General features: G+C 41.0%; 1 protein-coding gene across 3 annotated transcripts in view; it reads left to right on the top strand.

Annotated features, from left to right (window-relative positions):
- Nucleotides 1–2222: 2222 nt before the first annotated feature.
- TTLL11 (tubulin tyrosine ligase like 11) overlaps nt 2223–14292 on the top strand; it is a 112990-nt gene continuing 100920 nt past the window's right edge. For all 3 annotated transcript variants that reach the window (XM_077836001.1, XM_077836000.1, XM_077835999.1), the window contains exon 1: nt 2223–2658. In XM_077836001.1, coding sequence (XP_077692127.1) covers nt 2293–2658 — 366 coding nt within the window. In that variant the 5' untranslated portion in view covers nt 2223–2292. The remainder of the gene's footprint in view (nt 2659–14292) is intronic.

The following is a 14292-nucleotide window of genomic DNA, read 5'->3' as shown; positions in this document are numbered from 1 at the left end:
GCTAAATTAGGTATGTTGGATTAGTAGCTTCATTAACAATTTTCTTACAAACTAGATTCACACGAGCTGTAGCTCACGAAAACTCATGCTCAAATAAATTGGTTAGTCTCTAAGGTGCCACAAGTACTCCTTTTCTTTTTGCGAATACAGACTAACACTGTTGTTACTCTGAAACTTTGAACTTGGACCTGCTTAAGTTCTGTCCTTGTTTATATCAATCTTACAGTAAATGATTCAAGTATTTTCTGATGAAAGACATCAGTTTGGCAAAGCTGGAAATGGTTGTTCTCTAACGACAGAACAGGTACAGCCAAGCCATGAGCCTGTAAATTTCCCCACATTGCTTTGCCAAAGGGTCTTCCCTCTGCTGGCAAGTTCTGTTGTAGTACAGGGTTAATGTAGGAAACTGTCATTCTGCAAACACAGGGATGGCGGCTTCCTGTGCTGCTCTCTAATTTTGCACCTTTTTGAATTATTATTTTTAGGCAAACAAAAGACATGTCTGACTCCAAGGAGATGTTATTATTCCAGTGCACACTTCTAATCTCAGGACAAGTCATTTCAGAGAAAGGGAAAGGAAATCCACCATGAAGATGAAGGCACTGCTGCAGAACATTGTACTGGCTTTGGACTAGTGGAACTGTGCCTGTGATGAATCTTGTCAAGCCCAAACTAGAGTGGTAATAAGAAATCACACCACTTTACTCTTCCCATCTACCTCTCCTATTCCACATAGCCCAGCTGTAAAAGCCAGACTGGGCAGGAAGGTTGGGAAAGGGGGAGGTCAGACTGTACATCTGCTGGGCTGTACTAGATTTTTAAAATGTATCCTGAAACTAAAGACAGAGATTTGATAATCCTCGTCTAAGGGTGAATTTTCCTTGGCTGGCCTGGGATTTTTATGGGGAAGTCATTCCTCCCTTCACTGAAACTGTTCACTGCAAAGGAGAGAGACAAAGATCCCTACACAGGGTAACTTCTACAACATTTGCTAGGGGGAGGATGCATTTGCTCCCTGCTAATCGTAAAAGGATTAATTTGCAGGCCTCAATCCCTGCACACCATGCCGAACATTGCCCACAGGAAGTCCTCCCACGAAAGCCTTCTGTGACACTGCAGCCCATATTCTTCAGTCATATTATTATGATATGATTATGACATAGTTATGATGTATTTTATGCAAGATAAGTCATGTGACATGTCACTGAAAAGGTTATGATTTACTGAATATGATTATCCTACTTGCATGCATTATCATTTTGTTTGTATCTGAAGTTATTAATATTGACTATGTCTCTGCATTTCAAATGTAGTTACACCTCTGGAATATCCACTAGGCAAGTTGCTTTCATTCCAGACAGTGAGTGGGGAATGGGCCCTTAGGAGAAGCTTATCTCCTACCTGGGGAGCCTTCCTGAGAACATTACAGACAGCCTCCAGTAATGGGTGCTAGGACTCTGCAAGGACATGTGACGAGACCACATGTCTCTAGACTCCATCTTGGATGTCACTGTTTTTCCACAGACTGGTCTGGGAACCAAGCTTGGAAACAAAGGGTTCCTGCCATATGCAAAAGCTATATAAGGCAGTGACATCATCAGGTGTTCTTCGCTCCCCACACAAGAAGACTCCTGGAAGCACTGAGGAACAAAGCCTGAACTGGGAGAATGGCTGGACCCAGGCTAAAGGGATTTTTAGCCTGTGACTGGAACACCTGGGGATTCCAAGCTGTAAGCAAGAGCAGCTTGCCCCTTAAGAAGCTTACATACATTACAGTACATTACATATCCCACTGTTATTGTGGTTCAACCAATTCGCCCTTCTTCCCCTATCCCCAAAACACATTGCCCACAGGAGGGATTCCTTAGGGTTTGGCACTCAGGACAAGGGGAGGCGGGGGAGCTGCAGTTCTTTTCTTTTTTCCCACTTCCAAGATGGCTACCTCGATAGCTTCAGGTCTGTTATCTCAGAGCTTGCCTCCTACTTCCAAAATGGCCTCCATCATAGCTTCAGCCCTCGAGGTGAACAGCTTTCTGCCCATTGCAAAGATGGCGGACTGACCCATAGCCACGTGACCATAGCCACGGGGAGACGCCCCGCCCCTCGTATCTATGATTTCCCCAGGGGAGGGGGGGGCTGGGAGGCGAGATTGCCTTTGACGTTGATTGGCCCTTTGCGCTCCCCGTCTCGGCCGTTGCCAACCCTCTGAGCGATCATGGCAACCGGCGCCGCCCGGAGGGACGCGGCGATGACAGCGGCTGGAGGGGCCCCGGGGCGTGGTGCCGCCTGGTAATGGAGCCGCCCGGGATCGAGCCCGAGAGTTGCTCCCCGGCCCAGGAGCCGCCAGCGTCCCCGGCCCCCCCCGCCGAGGAGCCGGAGCCGAGCGAGGCCGCCCCGGCGCCCCAGCAGGAGGCCGAAGGGGTCCCCCCGCTGGCCTCGGTTGCTCAGGGCAGCCGGCCCGGCGGCCCGGGCTCGAAGGGTCAGGCCAAGCGGTGCGGTGCCGGGAAGGGGAGCCGGGGCAAGCGGGGCTCGACCCGCCGTGCCGGGGAGGAGGGGGGCCGGCCCGCCCGGCGGGCCCATGTCACCGTGGACAGCTCCAAGGCCAAGACCTCGCTGGAGGCGCTGAAGATCAGCTTGCGGCAGCTCCGCTGGAAAGAGGTAAGGGACCCGCTCCCACTCCCCGGGCCTTCCCCAGCGCCTCCTCCCCGCAGACCTGCCTGGCTGGCCCTTGGCGGGGCACCGCACCCCAGGGCCGGGCTCCCTAGCGGCTCTTTCTCCCCGCGCCCCCGATCTCCAGTCGTGCTCCTTCCCCGAGCTCTGTGCTCCCCTATAGCCCTGGTGGGCCCCTCCGAGCCCCCGGGACTCCTCTCTGCGCGGCACCCTTCGCCCGGCCTCTTTCCTTCTCTCAAAACTCCACTTGCCCGCTCCCGCATTCCTCGGTCAGCCCCCGGATCTCTGCTAGGCCCGTAGTGCTCCCTAAGCCCTGCTCCAGAGTCTCTTGCTGTGCTCCAGTAGCTGTCTCGACCACCCCATTTCCCCCCAGTCGTTCTGTAATCCAGTCCAGGGATGGCGCTTGTGCAGCAGCGGGCTCAGTAGCAAAGGTTACCTTCCATTTGGACTCATCTGGCTGCTGTCTTGACGTTTCTTGTATTGTACAATTATATGTCAGATCACCTGGCTGGATTTTAAAAGGACTTGGTAATTTTGTGACCGTTAATACCGTCTGTAGTTATGCATGCTAAAATAGGGTAATTGGATTTCGTGCTTCATGAGTTAAATTGATCATGGTAAGGGGCAAGAAGGAAACAATTGCCTGGAGCATTTTGTTTTCCTCCCCAAAGAAATGTTAAATATAGGTCACCACCACTGATAGAAAATGGGGCCTTGATGGACCAGAAATCTCATCTGATATGGCAAATCCTCTGTTATGTTGTAAAAGTAAATTCAGATACAGGTGAGCTTGAAATCACGATAAAGAACATTTTGTACTAATAGCAAAATGACAGTGTTAAAGAGTTTAACAAAATAACTGTCTTTGGCTTTTTAAAATAACTAAACCTGAAAAGGATAGGAAATTCCTTGAAAGGTTTGTATAGGGGACAGAATAAAGATAATATTTAAAACTTCACATGAGAAACACTGAAATATTTCAGAAATATTCCCCAATTGCAAAATGTTAAACAGTTCTCAGACTCTAAAGACTTCTCACCTGCAGTGGCTTCAAGGCTCCATGGAGCTGTGCTGTTAGGTCTCTTGTAGCTGGCCACTTCCCCAAGGATCTCTATAGTGTGGTTGGGAGCACAGAGTTGTAATAAGGCCTGGGAATGCATTATCTTTTCACCTGGAGTCCTACAGAGTTTGAGGGGGGAGGGAATGTTACATGGCACATCTTCCCCGCTTCATTGCTGCCTTTGATATGCCAGCTTCTCCCTGATGCCCTCCTCCCCTTCATCCCACAGATGATCCCATAGCTCCATGAAGGTAGCTGCCGCCTCTTCCATGTGGGAGGGAGAGAACTTTGCATGGAGGAGGCCCTCCCGGTATAGATCTGAGGGATACAATCCAGTCCACTACACCAAACAGAACTGGACATTTGTAACCCCAAAAACTATTTTCTGGAGAATTGGTCCAGAGTAAATCTGACTCTCCTGTTCATTTATAATATTCAGAATGCCGTACAACACAAAGACAGACACATTCCCTGCCATGAAGAACTTGGATATTACTTACTCTAATAATGTGTGTATATAACATTAGAATCAGTTGTTTTCTGCAGTCTAACTTTTGCCTTGTGCTTGTGTATTGTATTGTTAGACAGTTGTAGGTAGCATTAATTATCAAGTAATGACATTGCGTAGTGTCCTATTAGGTAGAATAGGACTGAACACTTCTGATAACTTTACTTTTCCTCAGTTTTTTGTGTGAGTTACTTATAAATTGAAAACTGAGAAGTATTTCTTCATTAACTCTTATTCTGTACATTTCTTTAAGGTAACATTGCATTGCATAGATTTGTTATGACTGCCAACAGTTTCAGTGTCTGCTTTTATATTTAGCAACACTGTAATATAATCATGGCTGTAGTTGTATTCTAATTAGTATGTATGATAACACTAATTAGAAAAAAATTTCAGTATTTGCAGATTCAGAATCTGATTTTTTGCAATGGGAAGTAGATGATGCACTCATCTTAAAGTATGAACAAAATCCTGTCGTGTTCATGTTGAACCACATGGACTTTCTGGCACTGCAGTGATGGGGTCTGTAGGTGAAATTGTAGCACTGCTGAAATCAGTGGGAGTTTTGGATTGACTGTCTGCAGAGCCAGGATTTCAGCCCATATATTATACGTGCAGTGATAATTACAAACACCAATTCACTGATCCATCATGTGAAGTTGATTGGGGGAAAAAGAAAACGGTCTCCTCAGTGGATGCTGGAAACTTCTTTCATCATTATTAGGTTTGACTCATGGCACTGGACAACAGAGTTTGTAAACCAAGATGAATTTCATACGGTATTTTTAAATACATCCCTGCTCCTGTTTCCTATTATTTGATATGTATATACTTAAAACATTATGGAAACAGAATATATTGTATTTTAGCCTTTTATTTTTTAAATCTTGTTGCAGAAAGTCAATCTTCCCTTACATAAAAGCTCAAATCATTTTCTTATGTGCACACTACAAAATAGGAACAAAACCAATGGTGTGAAATTATAACTTGATAGAATTGCTCCTAGTTACACTGATATGTAGATGCACCTGTTGAGTGTCCACCTGCAGCTTCTCTCCAGTCTTTTTGTAGGTAAAGTGCAGAACAGCAGTGTTCTACCATTTAATTTGTCAGCTGTAGAGTTAAAGTTTATACAAGACTTATCCACATATTATTGTAATGAGTGCTTCTGAAAGTCTGATAAATATTAAAATTAACTGATAAACTTAGCTGATTATAAATGTAATCCACAGGACTAAATTTATTTCTCATATGTTTGACCTGTTTTGAGCATCTGATTCCCCAGATTGCTCAGTATTATGTATTCTGTTCCAGAAACGGAACTATGCGCACTCTATTGTTCTCCTCTTGAACAAGTACATTGTATTTTCAGCATTCTTCTTCCAGCTCTTTATCCCACAGTCGCAATCACTTTGGCTTTGCTTAATCTTTATTGATGGAGACAATAAACAAATATCCTTTCTCCTCCAACCATTAATTCAGTCAATATTTTTCATTTAGTCTGCCTTGCTTCTCCCTCTGACCTCTTTTCCATTTTTCTTAGTAATGGCTTTTCAACCAAAATAGTGACTCATAAGGCATTTGGCTATTCCACTTACAGTCAGTCATAATTCATTCTGCCCAAACAAGTCCTCATAATAAATTTGTATAGGTTTGCAACCCACTATAGTAAAGAGGGTTAGATATATTCAAGTGAGACCATGTCTTTTCTGTAGTTCATCAAAGATGATCTGTGCCTGTTTTGAATGGTATACTTATAAAATTTTGCTTTCTCTCTCAGATTCTGTTACCTCTGCATGAGTGACTGAAATTTATGAGCCTAAAAAGCTCAGATAGAAAGACAAAGATGTTAAACATTTAGTAGATTAGCTGGAAGTGTTTGTGATCTTAAGTTTCTGCCGTAGGAACTTTATCACAATAAAAGGATGGGTCCTCCCTTAAAGTGATAGAAACACTTCATTTCTTACCATGTATGCCCCAAAAATGTGAACAAATTTTAATGTGTGACAAACACAACATTTCAGGTAGAAGAGGGGGTTGAATGAGGAATAGTGGTGACAGTTTAGGCTATGTCGGTATAAATTATGTCGCTCAGAGGTGGAAATAAGACACTCCCTGAGTGACCTAAGTTACACTAACCTAAGCACTGGTGTGGATAGCGCTGTGTGGGCGGGAGAGCTTCTCCCTCTGACAGAGCGACCACCACTTGCAGGGGCTGGAGTAAAGCTGAGCATCTGCCCTAACAGCGCTCTAGCGACGCAGTGTAGTGTAGCCATAGCCCTAGAATGCCAACTATTGTGTGACTGAAGGGAGTGGTCCTTATCTGAGAACGATCAGGGACAGCATTTCATTAAAATATGCGTAATCCCCAAGTTAAAGACTGGATTGGAATAGATTTTGATAACACGCCTATCCCCACCATCAACCTTATCCAGGACATACATGCCAAGTCTGCTATTTTAAAACAAGCCCTTCTAGTTTTTTCGTTTATCTGAATACCAAAAATATTCAGTCATCGGCAGGGATCCTAGAAATCCATTTGCCGCAGAAGAACGTGGAAAAATGCAGAATTTGTGTTTTTACAGAGAATCTTTAGTTTTTACATTTTGTGAAAAAATAAAAACATCTACAGTGGAACCCCAGTTATCTGATCTAATTGGGACCGGGGCCAGGTCAGATAATCAAAAATTCAGAGAATGGGTGGGGCTTAGGCTGTCATCTTGAAAATTGTAAATATATCAATAAAATATATATATATATATATATATATATATATATATATATATATATATATATATACTGTGGCTAGGGAAACTAAAGTTCAGCATTTCATTTTAATTGTGGAAAAACTTGGATTTTTATGTTTTTTATTGGAGAATTTTGTTTTTTTATCATGTAAAACTAGGAACCCTGGTTATCAGGTAGTTTAAATGACATGATATACCATAAAGAGAGAGACAAGGTAGTTAAGGTAATATCTCTTTTATTGGACCAACTCTTGTAGGTGAAAGGGATAAGCTTTTGAGCTTCACAGAGCTCTTCAGGTCTGGTGAAGGTGAACAGGGTGTCTGAGCAGGATAGTTATTCACAATAGGAGGCAGTTTCATGTTGCTGTGGCATCTGACCAGGGGGTTATTTTTTTAAGCCTTTTGCTTCCTCTTAGGTCCCAGATTAAAGCACCTTTTTCCCTTTGAGCAGCGGCTGAATCTTATGTGCTCATAGGGACCATATACTCAGGCTGCGCTCTGGTCACTCATACCATACTATCGTTATTCTACACTGTCACTGAATAGACAGAATAGGTCAGATTCCCTTGCCTGCTTGCAGAGGGAACACGCAAATTGCCTTTCCCAACACCTAGTGGAGATTTAAAATTATGAAAATGCACTTGTATAAGTACAGTGTCTTTACTTGTCAGATATGGGATGGCAAAGAAACTTCAGGAAAATGCTGAAATAAGAAAAAAATTCAAGCTTGTGAAATTCATGTCTTGATTTCCACCAAATTTTCTCCTCCCCAAAATCTAACAACAAGATGCTGCCTGTGAAATTGCATGGAAGTTTCTTTGGTTTTAGGGAAGCTGAAAATGAGGTTTATGACAAGAAACTGCCTGCTACCTGAACTGGAGCAACTGGCAAGCAGCTGCTATAATAACAACTGGCTTAGCAAACCAGTTTTTTTAGGGGGGAGAGGGGCTTTTAAATAGCATATGTAGGTTAGGCCTAACTGTTATCTCATTAAGGGCCAGATTCTATCCTCTAAATATGCAATGATGTTCACTGAATGTCTTTGAGGACTTGTTCTTTTTCAGGCAGTTGCTGGGCAGTTTAAAATCTGGTCCATAGCATAGTGAAAATCGTACATTAACTCCTGAGTTACTTTTACTATACTGACATGAATATTAGTTCACTGACTTTAGTATTGATTGCACTATATTTAATGGAACTTTATAAAGTATACAGAATTAAGGGACAGCTGTTAATAGCAGTGTTAGGTTTTACCTTAAGCATGAACTGTCAGTTTCTGTAAGAAATGGGTGTAGCATATGTGTTTCTGATCTCTTGTGTAATCAGCCATGAAGAAACTTTCTAGTGCTCTGTTCTTGGTCCATCTTGATGGTGACATTTCTCCTTAAAGAGAAATGGAGTATAATACAAAGTAGTGGTCTAATGTCTCTGGTGTAATAGCAAGTGCATGTTAAAGAGACAAAAGTGTTTACAACTGCAAGATAGGAAACCTTATTTTTGCAACACTTACTTTGCATTAGTAGTAATCTTTTACTATCCAAAAGATTTGCCATTTTTGCTAATTAGTGGCAAATACCATTCACTGTGACCCATATATACCTTCTGCAGTATGACACTCTCCACTTACACTCGATTCCTGGCAGTTTTTTCTTCATTTATAAGCAATTTTTAGGTCTGCCACATTATGTGATATAGAGGACAAATGCTTGAAGTAGCAGAGCTTTTTTGACAGTAGTAGACTGTCACCAATGGAGAGAGGAAAAATTGTCCTCCAAAGAGTTTTGGTTCAAGGATATGTTGTTCACTGAGTGTTGCTGTAAGAGTTACTTACCCAAGAGCATTTCAGCCAAGCATTTAGAAGTGTTCACAGAGGCTATAGTGAAACTAGGTGAGTTATCTGTCCATTTAGCTAAGCGCTAGCATTGTCTGTATAAAGGCAGGAGTAATGATAAAATAAACATGAGGATAAACAGACAAATCTGAGCAAAGAAAACTAAAGTAACTTTGATCGAAAGCAGTTTATTAAATAGGGATGGCAATGCTGATTCACTGACTTGTATGGGTTCTAGAAGGATTCATAGTGCTTGGGGCAAGATGGGATTAGAGCTCCTTTCTGACCTGACCCCTTGTAGCCCCACCACATGGTTCTGGCCCTTCTCCCTCCTTGATGCCTTTCTTTGACCACTGCTCTCCTGTTTTCTTGCAACCTCCCTCTCTATGTTCCCTGTTTTTGTTACCCTGAACATTCTTCTGATCTTTTGAAGTCCTCCAAATTCCTTAGCAAATCCAGGCTCCTCATATTGTCTCTGTGATCTATTCACTGAACATCTTCCCTGCAGTGGCTCCTGCATCCCTTCTCTATGGCTGTATCAGGCATCAGTCAGACATGCCTCTCTTGCTGCTTTTATCAAGAGTGACTTGCTGTTGAACAGTTCATTTTATGGGACAGCCCAGGACGGTTGCCTTCTGGCTCCTGGGTGGTGGCCCTGACAAAGACACCAAAGTATTCATTGGCCATTGTACTACCACACTTTCCATTGGGCACATAGTTCTGTTATGAGTCCTTGCTAGTCTTCTGCACTGGGCTGAAGCTCCAGCTAGTACACTGATTACTACACCTTGCTGTACTAGTTGCAGCATGGTAGTTGCTGCATCCTTACACGTAAGTGCTCTGAAGACTTGAAAACTTGCTTTCTTAAGAGCTTCACAGCTTTTGGGCTTCACAGCTTTGTAGTACAAATCTCCTGATTATCAAAGCCCCCAGTTTTTTATGAAGGGTTTGGATGTCTCTGAGAACTTTGTAAAATTAGGTTTACCTGTATTGAACAGCATATATTGTGCTGTGTTTTCAGTAATCACTTACGTAAACAATTGCAGTGCTTTCAGAGTCTCCTGTATTGATTTCCAGAGGGGGAAGGCAAAGGTGGGGAGGGGATGAGGGGGAGAGGGGATGCCGAAGGAGCAGGCATGTAGCCTTCAGACCTCCAAGAATCCTCTTTAAATTCCACTTTGAGTACTTTTTTCTGGCTCCTGCAGTTGCTGTTGGTTGCAGCATTCGTCACTTCTGGTCCTAAACTTTTCTGTACTGTTGCTTGTATGTGCCAGTTATCATGTTTCATCCTAGAGGTGGCTATAACTCAGTAGTGAGTGAAGTGATTTCTATAGATAGCTTTTAAAGTGCTTTAGAATCCTTTGGGATCAAAGGAGCTACTTCAATATAAGATCATTATATTGAAAATAGCTAACATGTCTAACCTAACTTAATGGGCAGCTTTATTGTTGATGTCTGAAACGTCGGTGGTAAACAATAGGCCCAATTCTCTGTTACCCTGCACCATTTACACCAGAGCAAATTGGGTAGCAATTTATATCCACTTTACACTGATGTAAATAACTACACAGAGAACAGGACCATGGAGAATCAAGCACAATATCTTTCTGAAATATAAATATTAATTTGTCATTCATGTAGTAATATTAAAGGCTTCTAATGAGAATAGGAATCTAAAAGCAATACTTTGTATTTATAACTGGAAACAACGAATGTCATACAAAAACACTGAAGCACCGCATTTTACATTAATAAAACACCTGTAGAAAAATAGACTCTTCACTTATTGAAGCTCTGTTAATTTTTATGCAGGATTGTTACCTTTACCATCACAGATTAATTTTGAAAATGTAAAAAGTTTGATTTTCTGGGAGACTTTTTATTTCTGAATCTGTTTAAAAAAGAACCCCCCCATCCAGTCCCAAACAAACCTCGTTTTCTCCCCCTTCTTCTTCCAGCGGATTCACTTCTTTAGGAGGTATTTTCACTTCCTTTAAATAATGCTGCTACTAACATCTAAAAACAATACAGAGAAATGTAGCAAAATGTTTTTTGGCCTGTTTTGACATCTGATGTTTGTGTTGTCATCAGTGTTTACAAGGGAGTGTTTAGCAAGTGGATTAAAGATGAATTGATTTTAAAAAAAAGTTTGCTTATGGAATTTGCCAATAGGAGGGGCCATTGGGCTGCTCCAGATGACAATTCTTCTGTTATTTCTTTCTTATCTTTTTGTGTCATTTGGTATCTGTCTGATTTCTGCATTTCTTTTAATTGCTTGGGGCTGCCCATAAAGGTCCCCACAGCATTTTACCCCTTCTAACTGCCTCAGCAATCCTCCAACATGGCTTCATTTCTCTGTCCTCTGCCAGAGGCAGGAGGAGAATGACTCTTCCTTCACAAGCTGTCAGCATCACTGGCTGTGCAGGGATTAGTCATGTAAGACTTTTCACATATCTTAACTAACATTACACCATGTCTACACTACCACTTATGTCAGCAAAAGTTATGTTGCTCAGGGGAGTGAAAAACCACAGCCTTGTGTGATATACATTTTTCCAGCCTAAGTGGTAGTGTGCACAATTCTATGTCAGCAGGAAAGCTCCTGCTGCTCATTGGGGATGGTTTAATTATGTTGACAGGAGACATGTTAATTATGTTGTTCTTCTGTCGGCATAGAGTGGCTACACAAGAGATCTTACATCGGTACAGCTGTTCCACTATAAGGTCTCTAGGTAGACATGGCCTTCGTATGAAACTCCACAACACTGCTAGCCTTCAGGAGCCAAGTGCAAGGGTGCCAAGCCTAATAAACATTGAGAGAACCTAAAGCTAGAGACTTCCACAAATGATATCATATTATTTTCTTTGAGAGCCACTAATTTTAGTGCAATATTAAGACTAGAGAGAGTGGTGAAAGTTTTAGAGGCCAGGACCTTACAGAAAGTGTGCATAATTATTAATATATACTACTAGGTATAAAATACAATGCTTTAACACATGTTGAGGGATCCTGTTCGATGTATTCTGCTTCTGCTCAGTCTTTTGAAGCTTCAGAGGCTGTTTTTATTTTCAGCAACATTCACCTAATTCAGAAAGAATTGCTGTTTGCTGAATGCTTTGTCTTCCTTTGCTGGATAATTAATTAATCTACAGAATTCTAGACTGACGTCTTTGATTCAGTTTTGTTTATTTGTTTGCTGTAGGGCTGTGCATTTTCAGATGCTGATTAGACAGTGGGCAGCCACCAGAGAAATGCATGTATCCAGTATGTGGTGTAGTCTATACTGTGATTTCTGTATTCAGAAAGACTATTTGTTGTAAATTAGTCACTCATTTTCCATCTTTCTCTTATATGACAATTTATTTTTCTTTACAAAGTTCCAACAACTTTTAAATAGTGCTGTTCTTCATGAGTAAGAAATTTCAAACTAAAAATACCATGATATTTCCTACATGTTTTAAAGGCTTCATTTTATGGTAGGGCCAGTTGTGGCTATTTGATAAATCCCCAAACACAGGCTGCTTTTGGCTAGTTTGGGAGAGAGTCTCTCTCTCTCTCTCTCTCTCTCTCTCTTAATGCTCTCTTGTGGCTTTGAAGCTCACTTTAACATTAGTGGGAGTTCATCACACACTGTCTCTAAGGCCAGGAAAATAGACACTTAAAAGGAAAATAAAATGGTAGTACTGATTACAAAAAAAATCCCATTTTAAATTCCATTACAAAGCACTTGGAGGTGTTTAATCACTTTGAACTGGCTTACCATTTGTATCCTGACTGAGTATAGGACACACAGGACTAGTTTCTCCATAAGGATGTTGGGAAGGGAGTTCTGTACTGTAAATGCATACTCCAGGGACACATTTTCCTCCAATTATAGTAGTATTTCAGTTGAAGTACATTGAATGTATGCTACCATTGTTACAATGGAATTCTGGAATGATTTTATTTCGTTAGAATTGTTGTATATTGAATACTAAATGCTGAACATATATTTTCACCTTCAAAGTCTGGTGTCATACCATCAGATTTGAATTTGATTCCTCTTATGAAATAATAAGTATATATTATATAAAGAAGGAACAAGAAAAATGTAAATTAAGATTTTATACTAATAAGAGCTGAATATTCTGTTTTGGTACAATGGAGGAGAGTGAAGAAAGTGAAATCTATTGTTTAGCTGATACATGTGTATGGGTTAGAAAAGACAAGAAATATGGAACAGAAAATAAAATGAGCAACACTAAACTCTAATGATCCAAGAAACAAATTACTTTTAAGCAAGGCTACACTATGCATATGAGATATTGACAATAATACTGCCACCTTCTTCCTAAACTTGTATCACTGACGCAGGTACAGCTCTGGGAATAGTGTTCAACTTGTATTACAGACCCAGCAGAGGGACCACAAACTGTTTCTTGTGGGAGCCCTGCAGCCACCCACACCATCATTTAAAAAAAAAAACCCACCAGGAAAAAAAAACCCAAAGAAAAAAAAATGCAACTTCTTAAAACTTCTGGGCAATAAGAGTAAAAATTATATATTTAAAGCTAATGATTTGGAGGTTTTCCCCTTCTCCTGCTCCAGATTAAATACCTTTTTAGGTTTGTTAGATTTTGAGCTTTAACTTCTTATGTCCCCTTCTCTCCCGTCCCTACCTTTTACTCCCTCCTTTATACATATTTTTTAACTAGCCTATTCCATCCTTTTATTTTGCTCTTATTTATAATATTTGATTCAGGTTGACTTGTGTTTGCTTACATGACTGGCAGGAGGCACTGCTAGACTCTGTTCTCATAAAGTAGGCATCCACTTACTGGTAATTTCCATTCCTAATAGTAAGCAATATTACAGTGTGACATATGCTACTTCTGGTTGGATTCTTACATTCTGACAACTGGTTGCCATAGTTACAGCGGCATTTCAGAATGGCTTTTTTTTCAGCAATATTGCTGCACCATGATACAAACAGCTAAACTGCATCAGCCCAATGCTATGAAGTTTTCTATGAATTTTATTAGGAAACCCACATTATCCTGGATTTAACATGAGAGAAGGAATAGAAGCCTAAACAATAAGGGGTGCTTTTAAAACAGTGAGAATTAGAAAAAACATAGACAGTGTGCCCATACTGACCCCTAAGTTCACATCTTTGTAAGAGATTTTTCATTTGGAATTTTAGAAATTAATTTTCCACTTCTGCAAGGATATTTCAAGAAAGATCATTATCTCCTCTGGCTGAAATTATAAGGATTTCTTTCACAGACATCTCTGTCAATCATTCTCAGTCTTCTCCAAATATATTTTCTGTTAGATGTTTGATGTAGATTTAAAGGTGAGTTGAAATGCTTTTCTTAAAGGGAAGATAAAACTAAGTTTAAGATCTCAATAGCTGTATGTGTTAGAACAAATGAATATATTCTAAAGCAAATATATTCTAAAGTCAAATAACTCCTTTCTTATATCTACCAAAGC

This window comes from Eretmochelys imbricata, chromosome 16 (genome assembly GCF_965152235.1).
Source record: "Eretmochelys imbricata isolate rEreImb1 chromosome 16, rEreImb1.hap1, whole genome shotgun sequence".
In the NCBI taxonomy this organism is placed as follows: domain Eukaryota; kingdom Metazoa; phylum Chordata; order Testudines; family Cheloniidae; genus Eretmochelys; species Eretmochelys imbricata.
Note: the sequence above shows the minus strand (reverse complement) of the source record. Positions and strands in the feature narration are given on the sequence as shown.